The 24,000-nt window shown below is 38.2% G+C and overlaps 1 protein-coding gene across 1 annotated transcript in view; it reads right to left on the reverse strand.

Annotated features, from left to right (window-relative positions):
• Positions 1 to 24,000, reverse strand: part of FAF1 (Fas (TNFRSF6) associated factor 1) — a 665,112-nt gene that overhangs the window by 181,911 nt on the left and 459,201 nt on the right. Inside the window, exon 13 of the mRNA XM_006839751.1 lies at positions 11,759 to 11,913. Within this exon, the coding sequence (XP_006839814.1) occupies positions 11,759 to 11,913 (155 nt within the window). The remainder of the gene's footprint in view (positions 1 to 11,758; positions 11,914 to 24,000) is intronic.

Consider the following 24,000-nt stretch of genomic DNA (forward strand, 5'->3'; position numbering starts at 1 on the left):
ATGAATTGTTGAATGTGAAACTGATGATGTACCCTGTAAACTTTCACTCAATCCACAATAAAAACCTTTAATTAAAAAAAAAAGAACAATGAATCTATCATGGACTTCCATGAAAATAAACAAATTTGTCATGGAAGAATAACAGCTAGGATGTTTCTTCGAAGGTAAGATGGCAAGATTTTGTCTCATGTACTTTGGATATGATATCAGGAACGACCAGTCCTTGGAGAAGGACATCATGCTTGGAAAAAGTTGAGAGTCAGTGAAAAAGTGGAAGACACTCAATAAGATTGCTATAACAGTAAACTCAAACATACGTGTATTTGGAGGATGGTGCAGGAAATTGGGCAATGTTTCATTCTTTTGTACATAAGGTTGCTAAGAGATGGAACCAACTTGACGTCATCTAATAATAATAACACATAATGGGAGTATGTAGAATGTATATTTTAACACAAAATGAGGCAAAAATATGCGAAGAGGTTAGGTTTCCTAAAGGTGATACCAGGTCTGAATTTTTTAAAAAATTATATTCATTCACTATGAATACATGGGGTTAAAAAAATATTTTTACTGTATTAGTTTAGTTTGTGATGGTTTTCTACATGCTACACATCCAAAAGGGGATGTAAATTCTACTTCATTATCTACCTGTAAGCGTATGCCAATACTAGAATGAATTATACAAAATAACTTCTTTGAAACCGCTACCTGATGTGTTTACAATGAATCCTCTATCTGGTTCAGATCATACAAGATTACACACTCTCGCTATTTTTTCTATCCTCCACAAATATCTGTAATCCAACAGATTAGGAATGCTACTAATTAAAGTAAGAATCTCTTAACAGAAATAATAAAATTTGAATTTATCTTTATGTGTATCAACTCCTCTTCCAGGCTTTTCCCTTGCCCTCTCAAGTAGACTAAATTATCATGAAGTTCCTCTATACTCCCAAAGTGCCTTGTATATAAATTGGGCAGTGATTTACTTGACATGACTGTTCTAGCTATAGTCTTTGTAACTCCCATCAAATGACTCAGTGGGACCATGCACATTGGGTGTATTTCCTCTTTTCCTGAGGGGTGAGAGAAAGTGGGGAAGATGCTGATAAGATTATATGATTCAGTTTTGAGTGACTGTAAAAATTTGGAACTCTAATGAGGGGATTGGTCAATTTTACTATCTTACTGGGTATAAAGGAGTCCTGGTAGCATAGTGGGCTATGCATTAGGTTGCCGACCACAAGGTCAGCAGTTTGAATCCACCAGCAGCTTCATGGGGGAATGATGAGGCTTTCTGATTCAGTAAAGATTAACAGCCTTGGAAACCCTATGCAGGGTCGCTATGAGTCAGAATCAACTCCATGGCACACCACCACCACCACCACCACCCCTGGGTATAAAGGAGTCCTGGGAGCACAGTAGGTTATGCATTGGGTTGCTAACCACAAGGTCAGAACTTTTAATCCACTAGCAGCTCCACTGGAGAATGATGAGGCTTTCTGCTTCCATAAAAATTTACAGCCTCAGAAACTCTGTACCAGGTTGCTTGGAGTCTGAACTGACTCAACAACATACAACCATCACCAACACAATTGGGTATAAAGGAGCCCTGGTTATGCATAATGGGTTATGCATGCAGCTCTGTGGAAGAAAGATGAGGTTTTTTGCTCCCATAAAGATTTACAGGGTCACTGTGAGTTGGAACTGACATGGGGGAATTACACTACCATCAAGAAAGAAGAGCCATGAGCAGACCAAATCCTTTAGAGCCCAAGATCCATGAGTGCTGAAATAACTCTATCCAGGAGACAGAAAGCTGTGACACCAAAGAGTAGGAGAGATGGCAGAGAAGTGAAGTGGCAGAAGCAGAGGCAGCAGCACCAAAAGCATAAGACAGAATAGCATGAGTTTACTGGTCCCCAGAGGGAAGAAGCTGAGTACCTTCTTGGCTAGTTTGCAAACTGGGTTGCCTCTAGGCACTTGAGGGAGCTAGCCGTGCTAGTCCTTGGAGCTAGAGGTGAGTGCTGAAAACTGAGTGCTGTCAGATTGAGGCTTATGGTTGAGTGAACTGCCTTTTGGGTATTCATCGGCAGTGCTAAAAGAGCTTTGTAACATTGCCCAAGCAAGGCAGAGGCCACTTGGCTGAGGGGCTAAGGACCAGAGAGGACTACCTACGGGTACTTCTGAGAAGAGGCTGTACTGAAAAAGCACTGTAACCTGAGCATTTCTGATCCTGAATTATAACCTGACAACTTCCCTCATAAATTTTATAGTCATTGAGTATTATCTGTGAGTTCTTTGTGACCACTACAATGAATTATAGATCTTAGTAGAGAGTGCTGTGGGAGGAATAGTTGTAGTCAAAACTGGTAAGGAAGGTTGATTCTCCTTCCCCCCTTATGAAGACATAGGAGGTCAAATGTTATCCTTCCACATCCTTTTTATAACATATCCACCAGCAGCTCCATGGGATAAAGACGAGGCTTTCTGCTCCCATAAAGATTTACAGCCTTGGATCTGATATTTGATCTTATGTCTGGCTTGTCTACTAGATGGTGAGTGTTTTCAGAGCTAACACTGTTTTGTTCAACTTTTCATCCTTAGTGCATAGCATCACTCTGGGTTCTTATTAAACATTCAGCATTTACTCAATGAGTCAATGTGAAGACACATACACCATATTTAATATAGTTTGCTGTTGTTAAGTGCCATTGAGTTGGTTCCAACCCATAGCGACCTTGTATAGGGTTTCCAAGGAGCGGCTGGTAAACATGAACCACCAACCTTTAGGTTCAAACTGACACTGCAGTCCATTGGATTAACTAAAAGCTCCACACCACTTCCAAATTTAGTCATTTCCAAATATAGTCTTGTCCAAACATGAGTGCAGGTTCTCCTTGTTTACTATTGTTATTTGCCATTAAATCAATTCTGATTCACAGCTACCCTACCGGACAGAGTAGAGCTACTCCATAGTGTGTCCTAGGCTGAAATTTTTATGTAAGCAGATCAAGGTCTTTTCTACAACAGAACTGACTGGTAAGTTGCAACAGCCAACAGTTTAGTTAGCAGTTGAGTGCTTAATCAATGCACCATCAGGACTCTTTTCAGTTTTATGTCTATCCTACTTATTTCTAGCTCTTTCAGTTTTACATCTATCCCACTGTTTCTATCAGAATCACTGACCAGATGAAGATTCAGGAAGTTATATCTTCCAATACTTCTTAAGACAAACGAGGGATTTAAGCCTATGGTTAAGAAAGAACCTTCTTCAAATCCAACTAGACATGGTGGCCAATAAGACTAAATAGTTTTCTAGGGAAAAAAATATTGAGTCATTTTAGAGCTGGAAAAATCCAAATCATCAGGGCCATGGGTAGTGATATTCTATTCTTTTAAAATTTATTTTTGTTACAAATATCAAGAAATTATAATGGTGATATTCATTTGTGACACTGATTCTTATAACTTTACAAAAACATTCCTAGTTTAATATCCTTCACTTATCTTTTATACACATGAAAAATTTGCAGAAAATTGTGACTAGGTGGCTAATGTTTCTATAGGCTTAATTAGAGCTTCCCTTAAGCAAAAGTAAATTTACTTGGCAAGTCTTCCCCATATTGAGCTTCAGTGCCCCCAGGAGATATAACATCAGTGGAGAATCCCAAAAAATATAAGATAGCATCCAAATTAAATAGTTTACAGGCCCAGGATTCCCTAAATCTACGATTAGCCTGAATTTGGATAGTCATACATGGGACTAGACATGCAACCCTCCAAACTATTGTATGTTTTATAAATAAATCATCATTAAAAGGAGCTCAGGGCAAGATGGAAGAGTAAGCAGACACACTGAGATGACTCTGTACCACAAAGACATGGGAGACCAAGTGAAACATACAGATGGTGATCCTGGAACCCTGAGCATTAAAGAATAGGACAGAGACGTGGTTTGAGTGTTGAATGGAAGAGCAAGCTGAACAGAAGAAGTGAGAGAGAAAAAGGCAGACTGTCAGTTGGTATGGCATGTTAGAGCCTGGCCATCTTGAGCTTTTGTGAATGACTATTGATATAGTGGCCTGCAAGCACAAGATATGGTTGGAGGTTGATAACAAAGGGGTTCAATTCTCTTGGATTCCCGTGCCTTGCTGGTAACCAGGACATGGTCAGTTTCCTCTCTTGTTAATACAGTGGCCAGAGGCACTCCTGGGATTCTGGATTCTGCCCAGTCTTTGCTTTGCCTGGGGTCAGGCACCTGGCAAAGCGCCTCTGCTTCTGGAGCGTGTGAACCCACCCTAAATTACGGTACAAAAACAATGAACAGAGAACTAACTATGTCCACACTTCTCTAACACAGTCACCAGGAGACAGGTGATGAGTACCTGAGAAGAACTAATATACAATCATCTACTAAATATGAAAATAACACCACAATTATCTTGGACAAAACAATTTCAATTTACACAAAGTAACAAGACAGAGTGCCTCAAACAAGTGACCAAATTATAGAGTCAGAAAATCAAACACCAGAAATGATATTGGAACTAAAGAAATCTAAAGGTATGCTAATTAGGTAACTTCATTGGATTGTGAGAAAGATCAAGAAGACTATAGATGAAATAATGGAAAACATAGACAAACTATGGAAAAAACTGAGGAAACAAACTGACAAAGTAACTGAAAAATGGGAACCATAAAAAAACAGCAATTAGAAAGCCAGAAAATTAACACTAAGAATTCAGAAATACATAATACATTGAAAGGGCAAAGAAATACAATTGAATCAATGAAAAGCTGAATTACTGAGCTTGAAGGAAAATCTCTCTATATTCATCTACTAAAGGAAGAGTGAGAAGAAAGAAAAACAAAAACAAAGAAAGCCAAAGAATTATGTGGGACATTACCAAAAGGAATAAGGAGCTCTGGTAGCCTCGTGGTTACGAGTCGGGCTGCTAACCTCAAGGTCAGCTAGTTCGAAACTACCAGCTGTTCTACAGGAGCAAGATGAGACTTTCTGCTCCCGTAAAGATTTACAGCCTCAGAAACCCTATACAGGGTCCCTAAGTCAGAACCAACTCCACGGCACACCATCACCACCACCAAAAGGAATAAATTTTGTGTTAAAAGAATTCCAGTATAAGAAGCAATAAAAAGCCCCATGAAGAATATTGTCCAGGAGTTTGTGGAAAAAGATGAAAAGATACCCATTCAAGAAGTTGAATGAACTCCAAACAGGATGGATTCCAAAAGAAAAACACAAAGATATACCATAATCAAACTTCTCAAAACCAAAGACAAGGAAAGAATCCTGAGAGCAGGCCACGAAAAAAAAAGTTACCTACATAGAAGAACTTATTAATAAGACTAAGCTCTGCTACCCTGAGAGAAAACAGACAGGCAAGAAGAAAATGGAATTACATATAAAAAAACTCTGATAGAACTAAACTGCCAATCAAGAATCATATATCCAGAAAAATTTTCCATCACATATAATGGTGAAATTAGGTCATTTTTAGAGAAACAGAAATTAAAGGAATGTTGGAAAACCAGACCAACATTACAAAAAACCCCAGCCAAGTAGCAGATACATGTATGGGGGAGGGACAACAATACTAGTAAGGTATGGTCACGTTGAAATAAGACAATCATTCAAGATAAAAAGGGCAACATTTCCCTAAGAACAAAGTTGAGAAGGATGGGAAGATGGGTGGAATGGAAATAGGAACCACAGGAAGGAAGTAGGATAAGTATTGTTCCTTGGAAGGGATTGTAATTATTTCGATAAAACAAAGTGCATGATTTGTTGAATGCAAAACTGACGGTCTTTTCTGAAACCTTTACTCAATTAACAATGAAAACGTTTTTGAAAAATATACTAAAGAACAAAGGTGGTGGTGGTGGTAGTGGTGGTGTGCCATGGAGTTGGTAGCAGACAACAACCTGAGACTAATATACATAACAGTATTATTTATACTGAATTCAGATGCCTTATTTCTAAGTGCTGTTGAGTCAATTCTGACTCATAGCAACCCTGTATAGGGTTTTCAAGGTTTTTATCTTTGCAGGATCAGAAAGCCTCATCTTTTATCTGTGGAGTAGCTAGAGATGTGAACCACCAAACTTGGGGTTTGGCAGTCCCATGCTTATTTTACAGAGCCATTGTGCTCTCACAACCCAAATATACAAGTATGCAAAATAAAACAGATCTGATAAGACTGAAAATAGAGAACCAGAAATACATTTGCAACAAAAAACAAAGTAACAAAGTAGGAATAATGCAGAAATGAAGAGGAAATAAAATATATTTAAAGAAAAATATTAAATAAATAAAAATAACTGTAACCCTAAAAACTGGAGTCCTGGTGTGGCACCATAGGATAAGCACTCAACCTCAAAGTAGGTTTGAACTGCAAGGTCGGTGGGTCAAACTCACAGCAACTCCTCAGATTTGGAATCGAATCGGCAGCACACAACAAAAACAACCCTAAAAACTAGACCAAATCTTACAGCTAGCCATAGTCCAACTCTTAATCTTGACAGTAACTCTACTCCTACCCATAATGTTAACAATAAACAAGGTCCTAGGTCTAGCCTAGACCTAGCTATAGTCCCAACCCTAATCCTTACTCCTTACTCCGACCCAGCCACCCCCCATGAAAAAGGGACATTTACAGCAAAAATTTTATCTGTATGCCTTGAAATCTTCTGCATTACTATATACAAGGGTTAAAATTTAAAAATATTGCTACTAGGACACCAGATCAAACATTAACAGGTTTATTCCAACAAAATATGTTTAAACCTGTTTCTGTGATTAATGGAAGGCTGCAGACAAATTCAGTAATACACCTGTCTTAGTCTCTTTGTTGTTAGTTGTGCCGTCAAATCGATTCTGACTCATTGTGACCCTGTATAAGGTTTCTGAGGAGCAGCTGGTGAACTTGAACCGCCAACCTTGTGGTTCAAACCGATGGCAGTTCAGCAAATTAACCCACAATGCCACACTAGGACTCCCCTTAGTCGGCCAACCTTGTGGTTCAAACCGATGGCAGTTCAGCAAATTAACCCACAATGCCACACTAGGACTCCCCTTAGTCTTTTTTGTTGTTGTTGTTGCTGTTACGTGCCATTGAGTTGGTTCCAATTCCTAGAGACCCTGTATAGGGTTTCCGAGGAGCAGCTGGTGAATTTGAACCACTGACCCTGAGATTCAAAGTGACCCTGCAGTCCAGCGTATTATCCCACAGGACTGCATAGTCTCTTTGTTGTTATTGTTATGTGCCGTGGAGTCGGTTCCGACTCATAGTGACCCTGAACAGGGTTTCCAAGGCTGTTAATCTATACGGGAGCAGAACACCTCATCTTTCTCCCGCGCAGCAGCTGGTAGTTTCGAACTGCTGACCTTGTGGTTCACAGCCCGATTTGTAACCACTACGCTACCATAGTCTCTTTAGGGTGTCTTTAAAATAAAGTCTAATCACATAACATAATCCACAAGGATAATGTTCTACATCCAACTTTGGTGGGTAGCATGTAGGATCTTAAAAGCTTATGAGGGCCCATTTAAGGTACAGCTATTGGTTTCTCCATGTGCAATAGAAAGAAGAGTGATGATAATCAAAAATGATTGGAATCAATTAGTCCAATGTACAGAATGGAACATTTGAGCATCAGTCTCCATAACTCTGAGACCAGGAGAACTAGATGGTGTCAAGCTATCACTATCAACTGTCTAATGATCACATTAATAGGTACTAGATTGTTGTTGTTGTTAAATGCCAACCCATAGCAACCCTGTATATAGTTTCCTAGTAGTGGCTGGTGAGCTTGAACCACCAACCTTGCAGTTCAAACTGACTTTGCAGTACAGTGCATTAACCCACAGTGACACAACAGGACTCCAGATCCCAGATAGAGTGGGAGAAAATGTGGAACTAAACTCAAATTATTTAAAAAAAAAAAAAAAAAAGAAAGAAAGACCACACTTACTGATTAGAAAGAGACTGAGGAATCTGAGACTATGGCCCTCAACCATGCTTCAGGTCTGGAAAGGAACTTACCCTCAGGGTCCAAATTTCAGCCACCAAGATAGGCACTTAAGGAGCTCTGGTGGCGTAGTGGTTATGAGTCAGGCTGCTAACCTCAAGGTTAGCAGTTCAAAACTATCAGTGGTTCCACAAGAGAAAGATGAGGCTTTCTGCTCCCGTAAAGATTTACAGCCTTGGAAACCGACTCCATGACACATAACCACCAAGATAGGTACTTAGAGGGAAACAACAACATTAGTAAATTATGCTCACGACAGAATGGTTAATCATTCAAAATCAAAAGGGCAGCATTTATCTAAGGACAAAGTTGACAGGGAATGGGAAGGTAGGTGGAATGGAAACAGGAACCACAGGGAACTGAGATAACTATTGTTCCATGGAGGAGATTGAAATCATAGAGATGAAACAAAGTGTTAAGATTTGTTGAATGTAAAACCGATCATTTTGTCAGTACACCTTCATTCAATTAATAATTAAAATAGTATAATCAAAACAGTGGCTTCCTGGGGGATCAAGACTGAGAGGGCAAGTCAGAAGGTTATGATGCCTATATTTCTGAGATCCCAACTGGGTAATATTGATAGATTTTCTTGAAGGACACAGGATGATCACTGGGGTTTATTAAGAAGTTTTAACAAAACTGAAAACTTCATTGGTGAGAAAAAGGCCATGAGAGTTGTGCAAAGGAATTTTGTCTCATTATAACAATGCACCTGCTCATTCTATGAGGACAGTAAGGGCTGTCCCAAGAGAATTTCATTAGGAAACCTTACCCCATCTACCCCACAAGCCCTTATATTGCCCCTTTAGACTTATTTTGTTTCCAAAATGCAAATAACATTGAAAAGAAACACAATTTGAGTCCCTTGAAAATGCCCAAACTGCAGTTTTGATGTGGTGTAAACTGAAGAGCAGAGAATTCTTTGGGGAAAGGGTTAGAGAGATGGAAATATCACCTTCAGATGTGTATACACCTAGATAAAGAATATGTAGAGAAACACTCACTTCACATTTTGATATTTTTGTTTAATAAAGGTTCCTATGGTTTTATAGCAATAATTTTTGACTAACAGTTGCATTAATATGCCCATTATGACACTTTTTTAGGTGTACTGTTGTTGGTGTTAAGTGCCATCAAGTCAGTTCTGACTCATAGCAACCCTGTATAGATAGGGTTTCCAAGGAGCAGCTGATGAGCTTGAACCACCAATCTTGAGGTTCAAACTGGCCTTGCAGTTTAGTGTATTAACCCACAGTGCCAAACCAGGATTCACTGGATAGCACTGATCAATAAATATTAGTGGCAATGAAATAATATTAGTCCTCTATTAAATAGAGATGGAAAGTTTGAAATTGTTTTACTCCAAGTTAAAAGAATCAAATGGATCATGCACTCAATTTTCATGACAAACACCTTTGGATAAGTGTGGTAATAAAAATCCAAGGAAGATCACAGAGCAAGAAACTCAATTAGAAAATTTCATTTAGATGTATCAATGATAAGCAGTAAGAGAATTATAGCTAAAGTAAACCCTTTTTGTGGGCAATAAATTAAACTAATTAGTCAATTCTCATGCGGTTTTATGTATCAAAAGGAAAATCACCTTTGCTCCCTTTTGGGAATATACCCTTCCACTGAATTATCATTTTCTATCTGTAAAATGTGTATTTTTCCCTTCTGCCTTCACAATAATAACATAGGAACTATACATGAAAAGCACTTGTGTGGTATTATTTATTACTTTATGTTGAGAATTGTACTACTTTTGCTTAAATTATCTTTAACTTGTAATACGGATAGAGCTAGAATTTGCGTACAAAAATTGTTCAAGTCCCTTCTCTCTATTCCTCCATTTTTTTTTGTTCAACAAAAGTTTATTAAATAGAAAAATCAGATGTTTCTATTTTTAGCCTTTAATATATCACTTCTCTTATTTTATGACAGTATCTTAATAACGGGATGCTACATTTTTTTTTAAAATGTAGATTAAAATATCCTATTATACTTCATAGTCAGTCCTGTAATTCATTGAGAAATAGCTCAAAGTCTTAAACAAGGCCTTTATTTTGTGTTTAAAAAAGTGTCATAAGGAGTTAATAGGACACAGCTGTACTGGCTCTTTCTAATAAGCAGCTTCTGTCGCTTTGGTCACCACAGGTGTCTCTGTAACCTGCAAACTCTTATTACTAGTGTATCAAAGTTGTGCTACTTAACAGACTTCTTTAGTAAAACATAACAAAGCAATTACATGGCTGTTGATTGCTAGTCATAAAAAAAAAAAAAAAAAAAGCAAACCCCTCAAACACTGTTTTTCAAAAGAAACTACACTGCAATTTTTTGTCATTGTAAAATAAAAGAACTAAGGAATTAAATGGAGGATAGAACAAAATAACAGCAGGTAGCCAGCTGAACTTAGCCACTACAGATGGTTTAGAAATAGTGTTTCCTTCTCCATCAAGTTGTGAATAAAAGGAAAGGAGGAGATTCCTTACTGCCAGTGAATGGCAAAAGATTTAGCCAAGTCTCCAGTCTATGTATTTTGCCTCATGAAAGACCTTCGATGCTGCATTTTTATCTGTTTTTGGCACTGCTTTTCATCACCTTTAACTGAGTGTGAATAATAGCCTGATTTAATTTAAACAAATACAGGTGCTAAAGGTTCTTTATTTATATATAACAGGGAAAATTTCCAAGGCAGGCAAAGTCATCCTATGAAATTTCCTAGCCATTTGCTTGAAGATATGCAGTATCAGATGAAGAAATTGCTTCAACATTCTTTAGCTTCACATTTAAGTAAGGAATCATCTTTTCTCTTCAGATTCAGATTAAATAAAACAAAGTCTGAGTGATAATCAAAAATTCAATGAGTCATAATAACAAGACAAATCTGATGGTTTTGAATTGTTCTATGATCCCTTAAGTTAGTTAAATACAACAGCTTTGCCTTGAAATGAATTAATTTAATCTTCCTGTTCACAAGCCTGCAGCCTGTGATTACAATTGTGTTAACACATCCAAAGTAGCATCACAAGATGTTATGGCCACATGTGCAATTAAACTTAATTCATATGAGAAACTTAAATAGGTAAAATATGAAGAATTATTCATCACTGGCAGATATTATGGTTAACAAACTAAGTAAACTATGCTGGCAGCCAGGAAAGGGATTTTTTTTTTTTTCCTATTGAGAATATGGATGTATTGCTGGCTGTGTGCAAAAGAATGTGTGCAATAAAGCGATTACATCAATTAGCATATGCTAGAGTTAAGCTATTACCAATACCACTGGACTGATGCAGAATATCCTGCCTTCTTCACTTCAGTTATTAAAAAATAAACTTACCACCAGGATTATATGTTAAACTTGCCTTGAATTTTCTGAACATTATTAAAAACATAGATTTTTCTCTAATGTTCAACAACATATCAGAAGTTTGCTATATCTTACTCCAACAAAGATTAGAGAAATGCATTTTTGTTTTTGTTTTGGGGTGATTTGTAAATTTAAGAAGAGCCTTTTAGGAGTTAAGGTATTATTTCCACAATTATAAATAACTGCATGTGTTCTAATGAAATGTAATGATTGAAAATTCTATGCTGTGGATGAGAAATGCTTATGATTATAAGAAACCAAACAAAGTGATGACTAAAATAAATGAAAAAAGAAGCTCAACTTACAACTTGTGAACAACATTATTACCTTGCTCTGTTGGCGTCCTTTGTTAGGTCCCAAGCCCAGGTTATAAAATTTTGACTCAGATAAGAGACAATGGATTCAGCACAAAGCATTTGTGAGCAGAACACGTTGGTTAATACACTTTCATCATGGTGGAGGTAGATAGCAAGAAGCTTTCTCTGAAAAGAGAAGAAAAACTGGTCAATTAAAGTATCCACTAATGTAAGATTTGTTGAACTTTGTAAAGGCACAGCTAGTCAATACAAACAGCAAAAACAAAAATCAAAAGCTATTCCCTCAAAGAGTACAATTGGAGTTCTTAAAGTATCTACTAGTATGAATGAATTCCACTTCCTTATACTCTAAAAAAGCTAGGATGATTATATCTCTCATGTTTTACAGACTGCTATGGCAAGATTTCTGTTAGCATGTGCAAGCTTGTCTCAAGCAGAAATTGCAATAGAATGGCTTTTTCCTTAAATAAAATAGATTTATAATTGTTTATATTTAATATATATTCTACATATGAAGAGAAATATAATTTTAAACTATTTAATTATGCAAAGAAAATACCCAAATTAAATGACAAAATTGCTCTTATTATATAAGGGGGCTTCAAAAAGTACATGAAAGATAATAAAATTTTTCCACAAGCTTTTGAAGTTCCCTCTTTAAAAATCTTTAAAAATTTGAACACTGAGTAGTTTTCTACTTTTAAAAAAAGTTTTATTTAGTTCCACTGGCAATTTTCAGAGTCTTTAATGTGTTCTCTTTTATAAGTACAGAAGTGTCCTCTGTCATAGTTGGATTGTCAATAAATAACTGAAATTATAAACTGAAATTCTACAATATAATTTGCAATATGTACGGTTGAACAACAGAGTCTAAATTGCTGATTAACTTCTTAGTGCTACTTTGTAGAAGAGCTGAGTTTAAGAATAGCAACAGTTATCAGGACATGGGAAGAAATGATTTTGCAGTAAAGGTAACATACAAAACAACTTGTGAAATGCTGTTTAAGAATAAATTTTGACATAATATCAAGAAAGCAGGTCTTTGTCTTCATATTAAATAAGTATGTTATGATACTAAAGAAAAAGTTGTTTTGTGTGATTCTAAGCAAAAGGCATTTATAGACAAATTCAGGCTTCCCCTGCTATCTGAAGATCGAGCATTCATATGAACTCTTCAGCAAGGTGAAATGGTGTAAGACGAAAATGCAATTATCAGTTACATGGGAAATTTTTTGAGCTCTCCCAGACACAAAAAATAACCTACCAAAGTAGCATAGTGGTTACGAATCGGGCTGCTAATCTCACAGTCAGCAGTTCAAAACTACCAGCTGTTCTGCGGGAGAAAGATGAAGCTTTCTGCCCCCCATAAAGATTTACAGCTTTGGGAACCCGAGACAGGGTCACTATAAGTCGGAACTGACTCCACGGCACATAACAACAACAACAAACATACCAAATGACACATAAAACCCAAAATAACAGTAAAAACATAGTGTTCACAGCCAGTTCCAAGCTATGACAGTTTGACTGAGATGGGGAGTTTGGTTTGCTGCAAAACAAACACTGAATGCTAGTTTTACCTTTTTGCTTTTTGTAAAAGAAAATTATTTTCAGATTTTCTTCAGTTATCTAAAGCAGGTACTATTATAGGTCTTTTGTAAAGGCAAAGTAGCGTAAAGTGAACTTTCAAAAAATGGGGGATACCTGTATGGGGTTCAGGCTGATAAACAGCTAAAAAAGTCTGATGTTTGGAATTTTTCTGATAAAGAATCCAAATTTTAAGAATCCAAAGTAATTATAAAAATATTTTCTTCAAAGGTAAATGTTATACAAGATGAATGTTGCTAGAGGTAGATAAGTAGGATTCCAAATGCATACAATGAGACTCTACTATGAGTAGGAGGTCCTGTTACTTTCACATCCATTATCTACTTTAATCCCTAGAATAAATGGGTAAAACAGGTATTCTTTTTTTTTTTTTTTTTTTGCAAATGCATTTTGTTTTTTATTGAAACATATAGATAGGATGCTTTATTTTGAGTTATGTGATAGTTTACATGGGGGAACATTAGCTTTACATTTGATCCCATGTTTCCTTGCCATGGTTACAATCCCCTTCATGCATCATCCACCAACCACAGGGTATACCCAGCAAGCCTGCCCCCTCGATCATCAGCACACAGGCCCTCTCCCTCTCCAGGTCCAAAGTCCCCAGTGGCTCCATCTCTCCGCATCCTCGTCTCTGCCTCCATCTCTGGAGTCACTGCTTCTCTGGGTAGGGTTCCATTCTCCGTTCTTCTCCCTTGATGGTCCCAGAGACCTCCGCCCCTAGACTGCAAAATTTATTATTCTTCCCCTCCCTTTGCTACAAAATTTCTACCTTTACATTTCCAGCCCTTACAATCAGTCCTGATAACAGTTATTCACCATTGTATTGCACGAGACCTATCCGCATCTCTTTTCCTCGGCCCCACCTAGACAGATTGGATACTACTAAGTGGAGATTCTACCTTGCTCCATGCCCTCTGATCTAGGTTCCCTCTTGAAAGCTTGTAGCAAGTCACTTCTTGCCTCTGTAACCCTCCCATTCTGGTTAGCCAATATCCAAGTTGCCCATGCCTGTCCTCTCCTTGTGTGGAGGGGGTGGGAGTGATCCTCGCTGTGAAGATTTGTTCCCTCATTTGAGCTACTGCTTCCCTAGGTGTAGGTCAAGCTCATCAAACTGTATCAGATTATTCTTTTTTTCCTCTTCTTTCTTCTTCTGGTTGAGCTCTGATCATCCAGCCATTGAAGCCAGGTCAGGTGGGTATTATCTGCAAGTGTGGATGTTCTTATGCATGTGCCCTCTCTTCTTATCAGCTGGACGCTTCACTCTCCACTCCAATAAAACAGGTATTCTTAATCTCATTAGCACAAGAGGAAATGGAGGCTTAGAAAAGGTGATTTGCCCCCAATTCCACAGCTAGTTAGTAAGCAGTACAGAACCCATATTGTCTGACTCCAATCCTAATCTTCTTCTGATACTAGTCAGAACCGAGAAATCACACTGTAGTTACGGATGCTGGGCTCACATAACATAAAGATGCCATAGTGATCGCTGCTCAGAAAATCAGTGCTTTTTGAGTTCTCAGAAACAGTAAGTAATGGGAATCAGGAGAGGATGCCTGAGTAAAGTGGCTCAGGTGATCCCACTCTGCTTCTATGTGTTCGTTCGTTCGGTCGTTCATTCGTTCGTTCATTCATTTATTCATTCATTCTACAAGCATTTGTAGCTTTGTATTAAGCTCAGCTGGAGGTACTGGTGATAAAATGGAGACTATGTCTCAGTGTTTCTTTATCTCCATTGATGTCTGCAGACAACATTAGCTAGCTTCTAGGATGTTTGTAATCAGATACATTGTTGGAGAAATACTTACCTGGCAAAGTTTTACTCATCCTTCAGAGTTCAAAGTAAATGTCTCTATAAAACCTTTACTAATTCCTCAGGCCGAGTTAAGAGCTGCTTTTTCTGGGCCTCTAGCTCTGGTATTGTAGTAGTTACGAATCGGGCAACAATCCTTAAGGTCAGCGGTTCGAAACTACCAGCTGCTCTGCAGGAGAAAGATGAGGCTTTCTACTCCCGTAAAGATTTATACCCTTGGAAACTCTGTACAGAGTCGCTATGGGTTGGAACCGACTCAATGGCACTTAACAACAACAACAACCTCTTTCAAGGTCGGTGGTTCAAGCTCACCAGCTGCTCCTTGAAAACCCTATACAGGGTCGCTGTAAGTCAGAACTGACTTGATGGCACTTAACAACAACAACCTCTTTTAATTAATACTTAATTGTTTGCCAGTTTCTCCTCTAGACTAAGTCTCTAAAGAGAGAAGATTGGGTCTCTCTTAGTCTTCTTTGCATCCCCAAGTTAGCATAGGTCCCAGTGTATTTAATGAAATAAACTTGATGCTGCTACTAAACCTCTGGCAAAAATGACACCAAATGGCAGTGGAAATATCAAACCAATTCTAGCACATTTCAAGAAATCTGCTGTTTTAGGGAAAGGAACATGAACCTGGCAGTACTAACAAATTCAGAGTTCCTCTTCTTAGGAGCTCTCTAGCTGAATAGACAGAGGGATATCAGCCTCTAATTCTGCTTGATCGTATCTCAGCAACTACATTTAATGAGACACTGGGAACAAGAGAGTTGTCCACTTTCAAATCAGCATATTTCCAACCAAACAATGGCAATGGCTAAATCTTTAAAATGCCTATTTCTCTCAAGAACACGACAATGGAACATTAGCCTTTGGGAAAGAGATTAGTGATTTACATTGCTATCTCACTGATTTAATTTAAATGTTCTTCCAAACCAAACACACATGTGCCGAAGAGGCTACTAAGAAGCCCAACATGCAGAGTTCCCTATAAGTGCAGCCTACAGTGTTGACTGAAACTAAACTTGGAAATCCAGGGCACTAATGCACAATATCAAGCAATAAAACAGCATCTCTTTGGCAATATTTAATTTAAAAAAGAAGAAAGAAGCAGGCGAAGATCAGGCACTGTCTGTTTTGGAGGATCAACCATTCTGCATTTCAAAGCATTGGTCCCTGCAATATCCAGGTTACTGTGCTAGAATCTCGACTATTATATCGCAGTTGTGAGAGGGAGGGCAAAGATGTGTTTACTCAGTGATTAGGCCCTTAGAATAAGCCTCTAGCTCCTAGAGAGACAGCTCACCACTTATTCATTTGGGCCAATTCACAAAGCCTAGGAAGATTAAACATCCATGCTGAGAAGACAAGCGAATGCAGACGGTGAAAAAGAAATAAAAATTCTTTAAAAACTCTGAGATGACTTCATTATTTTTCCACAAGGAAACTTTAGGAAAGTGTTTAGTTAGAGAAAAACCCACATTGACCTCTCTCTAAACCCTTAATCTTTCCTTTGTGGTGGAACTGCTTTGTGGTAAGCGACTGGCTCGCCTCGCCCCTCTTTTCACTGGAAGCTGAGAGAAAAAAGGCTCTGGAGAAACAGTTTTCGTTCCAGGGACACAAACCCCTGACACTGTTAAACATGAGATGCCAGGAAAACATACTTAAAAAAAAAAAAAAATTCCCACTTTAAGCTCTAAACTGAATGTGAGAAAGGAGATGATAAAAGGAGTTATCAGAAGAGAGCTTCAGGCCGGGGGCACTCCCATAGTAGCTTTCAAAATGGAAACTGCACCATCTTTTCTCTCTGATACAAGCTTTCAACATGGTAAATGTTTTCTTCCACTGTGATAACAGTAAATAAACAAAAATATAAAAATGTATTACTAATATGCTACTAAATCTAGGCTACATAAATCTCTAATTAAATTACAGGAACAACTAAATGAATCATAGACATTGACTTCTCATTACTTTATTAAGGCCAAAATAGTGAGATTTTATATATATATATATATATATATATATATATATAGAGAGAGAGAGAGAGAGAGAATAAGAAAATGCATTGTTTTCCATTACTACAATCAGTTTTTATTTTGGTCCATTAATAAAAATGTGATGTGTTAGTATTAAAAAAATAAAGAAGATAAGAAAAAGCTCTTTTGCCCTTACTGCATATTGGTTTGACATGTAGGGAGACAAATATTCAATTGCCGTGCCTTATGGAGTCCTAGTATAGCACTACAGGGTAATGCACTGGACTGCAAGGTTGGCAGTTCAAACCCACTGGCTACTCTCTGGAAACCCTATAAAGGATAGCTTTGAATCAGAACCGACTTGATGGCACTTAACAACAATATAAGCGTTCCTGGCATGGTGCTGTAGGATAAGCACTGGACTGCTAACTACAAGGTTGGTGGTTCAAAATCTACCAGCTGCTCACTGGAAACCCTATAGAGAATCATTATAATTAGGAACTGATTTGATGGGACTTAACAATGATAAATGCTAGGAGTCCTGTTGTGTTGGTATAGGATTAAGCACTGGACTGCTAACCAAAAAGTTGGTGGTTTAAAGCCACTAGCTACTCCTCAGAAATCCTATGCAATATCACTGTGAGTAGAAGCTGATTCAAAGGCATTTAACAGAAACATAAGTGCTAAGGTAGTAAAAAGCAAACCAACCATATTTTAATTGTCCTTTCTAATTTAGTGGAGATAGTCTATATCTGATAGCCAACAAAGGCAATCAACCTTGCTACACTTTCGACTTCCATTTTGTGATTTAGTGTGGTCCTGCGAATTTACTTGACATGGCTTTTCTATCCAAAATCTTAACTCTTGCTAAATGAATGGGTTGTTGTTAGTTGTTAGGTGCTGTTGATTCTATTTCAACCCAAAGCGACCCCTATGTATAACAGAACAAAACACCACCCAATTCTGCGAAATCCTCACAATTGATGCTACTCTTGAGTTCATTGTTGCTGCCTCTGTGCCAATTCATCTTATTGGGGGTCTTCCTCTTTTTCACTGACCCTCCACTTCACCTACTGATAATATGTCCGAAGTTTGAGAGATGAAGTCTGGCCATGTTGGCTTCTAAGGCGCATTCTGGCTGTGCTTCTTGCAACACAGATTTGTTTATTCTTTTGGCAGTCCATAGTACTTTTAAATATCTCCATAACTCAAATGCATCAATTCTTCTATGGTCTTCTTAATTCATTGTCTAACTTTCACATTCATATGATGTTACTGAAAACACCATGGCTTTGGCCAGGTGCACCTTAGTCCTCAAACTGACATCTTTGCTTTCGAACACTTTAAAGAGGTATATCAGTTTTGCCTAATGCAATAAGTAGTTTGATTTCTTAGAACTATGGAGTCTATGAATGTTGATGGTTGATTTGAGCAAAATGAAGTCTTTGACAACTTCAAACTTTTCTTCATTTATCTTGATGCTATTTATTGGTCCAGTGTTGAGGATTTTTGTTTTCTTTACAGGGAGGTAAAACACATACCAAAGGATGTGGTCTCTGATCATCATCAGTAAATATTTTAAATTCTCTTTGCTTTCAGCAAGCAAGGTTGTATAACTTACATATTATATTGCCGGTTTTTAATGAGTTTTTCTCCAATCCTGATGCCACGTTCATCTTTATACAATCCAACTTCTCCAATTATTTGCTCATGATACAGATTGAATAAGAATGGTGAAAGAATACAACCTTGGCACACACCTATCCTGATTTTAAACTATGCAGTGTCCCCTTGTTCTGTTCATATGACTGCCTCTTGGCCTATGTATATAAATTCCTCATGAGCACAATTAAGTTACTGGGTGATACCATGCAAACAGGGGAGTCCTGGTATGGCGCTGTAGGATCAGCACTGGAAAGCATGGTTGGTTTGAACCACAAGGTTGGTGGTTCAAACTCACCAGCTGCTCCTCAGAAACTCTATACAAGGTCAGTATGAGTCAGAACCAACTCAACAGCATTGAACAACAACAATGCAAAGAAGGTGGTGTTGTTAAGTGCTGTTGAGTCAGTTCTGACTCATAGTAATCCTGTATAAGGTGTCCGAGGAGTGACTGGTGAGTCTGAACCGCCAACCTTACAGTTCAAATCAACCTTGCTGTCGAGTATTTATCCTATGGTGCCACAGACTCTAACTCCGGGATTGGTTAGTTTTGTCATCCTGATAGGTGTAAAAGGAGCTTATCTCACAAGCAGGAACAGAAACTCACAGGATCATCAAGAAAGAAAAACTATTAGTGGAGTGCTAGACCTCTATCTGAAAAAGTGGCAACAGCAGAGGTAGCAACAGAGGCAGCAGCATGGAGAGACAGAGCAGAGATTCTGGCCCATGAACTGAGTACAGATGAGTAGATACAGGCAGGAAACTGGACATTTACAACCTGGCTAAAAGAAGCTTTGTAACACTTGCCCGAGCAAGGCAGAGGTCAAGGGACCACATGGCTGAGAAACCAAAAACAAGAGTGAAACATGCCTCCAGTATGACAAAAAGAAGAGGCATCCTGGCTGGAGAACTGCTGCCTCATGTTTTTTCTGCTTCTGAATTGTACCCTGTTAACATCCCTAATAAATTTCATATTTGTGAGTATTGTCTATGAGTTCTGTGTGGCCACTGCAATGGATTAGCAAACCCAGATGTGAAGCAGGTGAAGCAGAGAGTGCTGTGGAAAAGATGGTTGGTATCAGAATAGGGCAAAAATGTTAAAGAGTGGAGGCATGCCTAAACTCTGCCTCACAGGTATCGTCCTGGGCTAATTTTGAGTTGGATTCTCCTTCCCATTTGTGAAGTCAGAGGATATCACACATGGATTCCCTGCCTATTCCCCCCCCCCCCCCCAGTAACATGGTGGAAAGAAAAGTCAAAGTAACTAAAATCTCTATTCTAAGGCAAGTTCTACCACTTGTCTGTGTGACCATGGAACCTGATGGGTTGTGATAAAAACTGTAGATAAAGATATTTACAATATCTGGCCCAGAGTGGGTGCTAAATGAAACAAGGTGTTAGGATGAAGATTCATGGATTACCCATGAAAAATAAAGGAGTTTGAAAGCAAATTCTGGAGAAATAATATGCAAAAATGTGTAAAGATGCTCTCTCATTTTTCCTACTGGCAGTAGTATCTCTGTCTCCAGGGTCTCACCAATCTTCACATTCAAATTCAGAAGCTAAGGTACACTGATGTTTAGGAAATGCCAAGCAACCAATGGGACTTGACTTTGAGGTATAGTATCTATTGTATTTAGAAATTTAGCACCATAGAACATTAAAGCTGGATGCAATGAGTTTGCTATGCCTTAAAATAAGCCATGGAAAGAGCAGCACTCAGAAAGTACTTGCTGATAGTCTAAAAAGGAAGTGATCTAGTTTCTGATTAACTATCAGAATATCTAAGGAGCTCTGGTAGTGCAGTGGTTATGAATCAGTCTGCTAATCTCATGGTCAGCAGTTAGAAACTACCAGCTGTTTTGCAGGAGAAAGATGAGGCTTTCTGCTCCCGTAAAGATTTATAGCCTTGGAAACCCTGTACAGGGCCACTATGAGTCAGAATTGACTCTACGGCACATAACAACAACAATCACAATATCTAAAATCTGAGTGTTCAGTGATTTTAAAAATAATATGACAAATCACTTCTAGAAATGATAGTTCATGGGGTTTTTCTTTTCAGAGTGTAAGATTTAATAAGGTATAAAGTAATTTCATTTGTGTAAATTGGTACTTGTTTATTTCCCCCCTTAATTTTTCCTTTCTCTTTAGTCTCATCATTGTTATCAAAATCATCATCACCATCATTCACTGGGTACCTATTTGCCAAGCACTGTGCTAAGAGTGGTGCAAACAGTTAAGCACTTCAGGTTGGCAGTTTTAACCCACTCAGAGGCGCCTCAAAAGACAGAACTGGCCATCTGCTTCCTAAAGGTCACAGCTTTGAAAACCCTATGTAGCAGTTTTACTCTATACACATGGATTGGAAAATGACTAGATGGCAGTTAACAAGCAGGATAATTAAAATTGTGATTCAACAAAATAGCATACTTTTCTTTCTTGCTTACATACTTTAAAGCATAAGCAAAGAATGACTTTAAAATGATCAACAACATCACCAATAAACTTTATATATATATATGCAAAAGGAGCTCTGGTAGCATAGTGGTTATGAATCGGATTGCTAACCTCAGGGTAAGCAGTTCAAAACTACCAGCTATTCCATGGGAGAATGATGAGGCTTTCTGCTCCTGTAAAGATTTACAGACTCAGAAACCCTGTGCAGGGTCGCTATGAGTCGGAACCGACTCCATGGCACATAACAACAACAACAATATATACGCATATATACATACATACATATATAAGTTGCTCTGGTAGCTTATTGGTTACATATTGGGCTGCTATCTTCAGGGTCAGCAGTTCGAAATTACCAGCTGTCTGCAGGCGAAAGATGAGGCTTTCTGCTCCCGTAAAAATTTACAGATTCGGAAACACTGTACAGGATCGCTATGAGTCAGAACCAACTCCATGGCACATAACAACAACAAAACATATATATATATGAAACTCACTCCAGGTACTGTATTAGGAGTTAGGCATACTGTACAGGAGGAACAAAATTAGATACTTGCTTTTGAGTAGATTCTGCAATGATCACCTATCTTCTGAGTGCCTTTTATTAGCCAACCGTGCCAGAAATAAGAGACACCAAGTAAGATAAGACAGTTACTTCAGTGTGCTTACAACTTAGTGGGAGTAGCTAGAAAATTCGGTGTGAATGCTGAAATAGAGGCATCCTAGAATAGTAGGCAGAGTCCTGGTGAGGCACTATAGTATAAGCACAGGACTGGTAACTGCAAGAATGGTGGTTCAAGCCTACCAGTTGCTCCTTTGTTGCTATGACTAGGAACTGACTTGACAGCACTTAAAATGCTAGGCATGATCACCAGACTGGCTGCTTCTTTGTGAAGGTGATAAATTGAGTAGAATTTCAAAAGTAGTGTATAGTAACTGACTTCTCCGATCTGAGATGAACTTTAAATTTAGGCAACAGTGAGAGGAAAAAAGAGTGAAAATGAGAAAAAGCAAAAAAAAGTTTGGAAAAACCTCGTGGTGCCAATGTGATGCGTGTAAGGAACTCTAAGCTCGTTATTTTTAAAGAGTTAAGAATGAGAGTGCAAGCTGTATTGTTGAATGAATCATGACCCGTTATCTATCTAGTTCAGCTCCCTAAGCACATGGTGATTTTAAAGACCATAGAGATCAACCAAACTGGAGAAGTTCCAAAAGGAAATACCCAGTCACTGAAGATGTCAGAATGGTACATGCTTTCCCCTATACCTTCCCTGTAGTATTCTGAAATTTTAAGGCGACTTTGTTGGATCTCATATAGGGAGATTGCTTATACGGAAGTCATATGATTATTTAAAAAATAATTTTTAAAAACCTGAAGAAAAATCAAATTCTTGCTGTCAAATCAACGGACAAATGCCTTACTTGTCCAAGAGCTTTATCTGTTTTCATTGTTCAGACTATAATACTCAGGTCATGAAATACCTTTTAAAAAAAGCTACCATGTGACTAAATTTTTCATGCATAAGGAGGCTTTTCTTCAATGACTGGCCATCAAAACAAACTCTACAGAGGCAGGTATGGTCTTTGGGGAGGCTAGCAGAGGGAGTATGGAGGCAAGGAAGTAATAAGCAAGTAGTTCCAGGCCAGACCAACAGCTCATCTTACTGGTGTCCAGGTAAACACTTAGCAGCAGAGCTCCCTCAGTTATCTACTGCTGTTATAACACAAGATATCACAAGTTGGGGGCTTTAAAGTACAGGAATTTGTTATCTCACAGTTTTGAAGGCTCATATCCAAATCAGGGCATGGCTCTAGGGAGGTTCTTCCTTGTCTGCAGTCCCTGGCATTCCGTGAATGCTTGCATATATATCTTCACATGGTATCTGTCTTCTCCCTAAGTGTGTATGTGTCTATTTTGCTATTTTTATGATGTTGTTGTTGTTGTTAGGTGCCGTCGAGTGAATTCTGACCCATAGCGACTCTGTATAGGGTTTCCAAGGAGCAGATGGTGAGTTCGCAGCTATGCAATAATGAAGAATATTGATGCATCTGAGAAACACCTCACAACATGAATGAACCTGGAGGACATTAGGTTGAATGAAATTAGACAATCACAAAAGGACAAATATAATATTGTATGAGACCAATGTTGAAACAGTAATAAAAAAAAAAAGCTTTTTATTACAATAATAGAAACAATTGATAACAGTTATTGGGGGTGAATTATTCACGGGCTAGAGTGTAGACATATGTTAACATGGATGACAGGGCAGGCAATATACAACAAGAGGAATGCAACTGTTTAAGTAAATAGAGGTAAATACTGTTAACTATTGGTATATGTCAGGGATTGCAACCAATACAACAAAGTATATATATATTAAGTTTTATTGTGAATTATGTGATAGTTTACATGGGAGGTTAGCTTTATGTTCAACCTTTCGTATATCGTTTCATTGCCATGGTTACAATTCCCTCCATGAATCACCAACTAACCAAAGGGTATATACCCTGCAAGCCTGCCCACTGGTCATCAGCACACAGCCCCTCTTTCTCTCTGGGTCTAGAGTCTCCAGCTGCTCTATCTCTCCACATCATAGTCTCTTCCTCCATCTCTGGCATAACTATTTCTCTGGGTAGGGTCCCGCTCTCTGCTCTTCTCTCCCTTCATGGTCCCAGGGACCACAGCATCTGGACTGCAAAGTCAACCACTCCCCTCCTTTTGATACAAAA

The sequence above is a fragment of the Chrysochloris asiatica genome, unplaced genomic scaffold, assembly GCF_000296735.1.
Source record: "Chrysochloris asiatica unplaced genomic scaffold, ChrAsi1.0 scaffold00026, whole genome shotgun sequence".
Taxonomy (NCBI): domain Eukaryota; kingdom Metazoa; phylum Chordata; class Mammalia; order Afrosoricida; family Chrysochloridae; genus Chrysochloris; species Chrysochloris asiatica.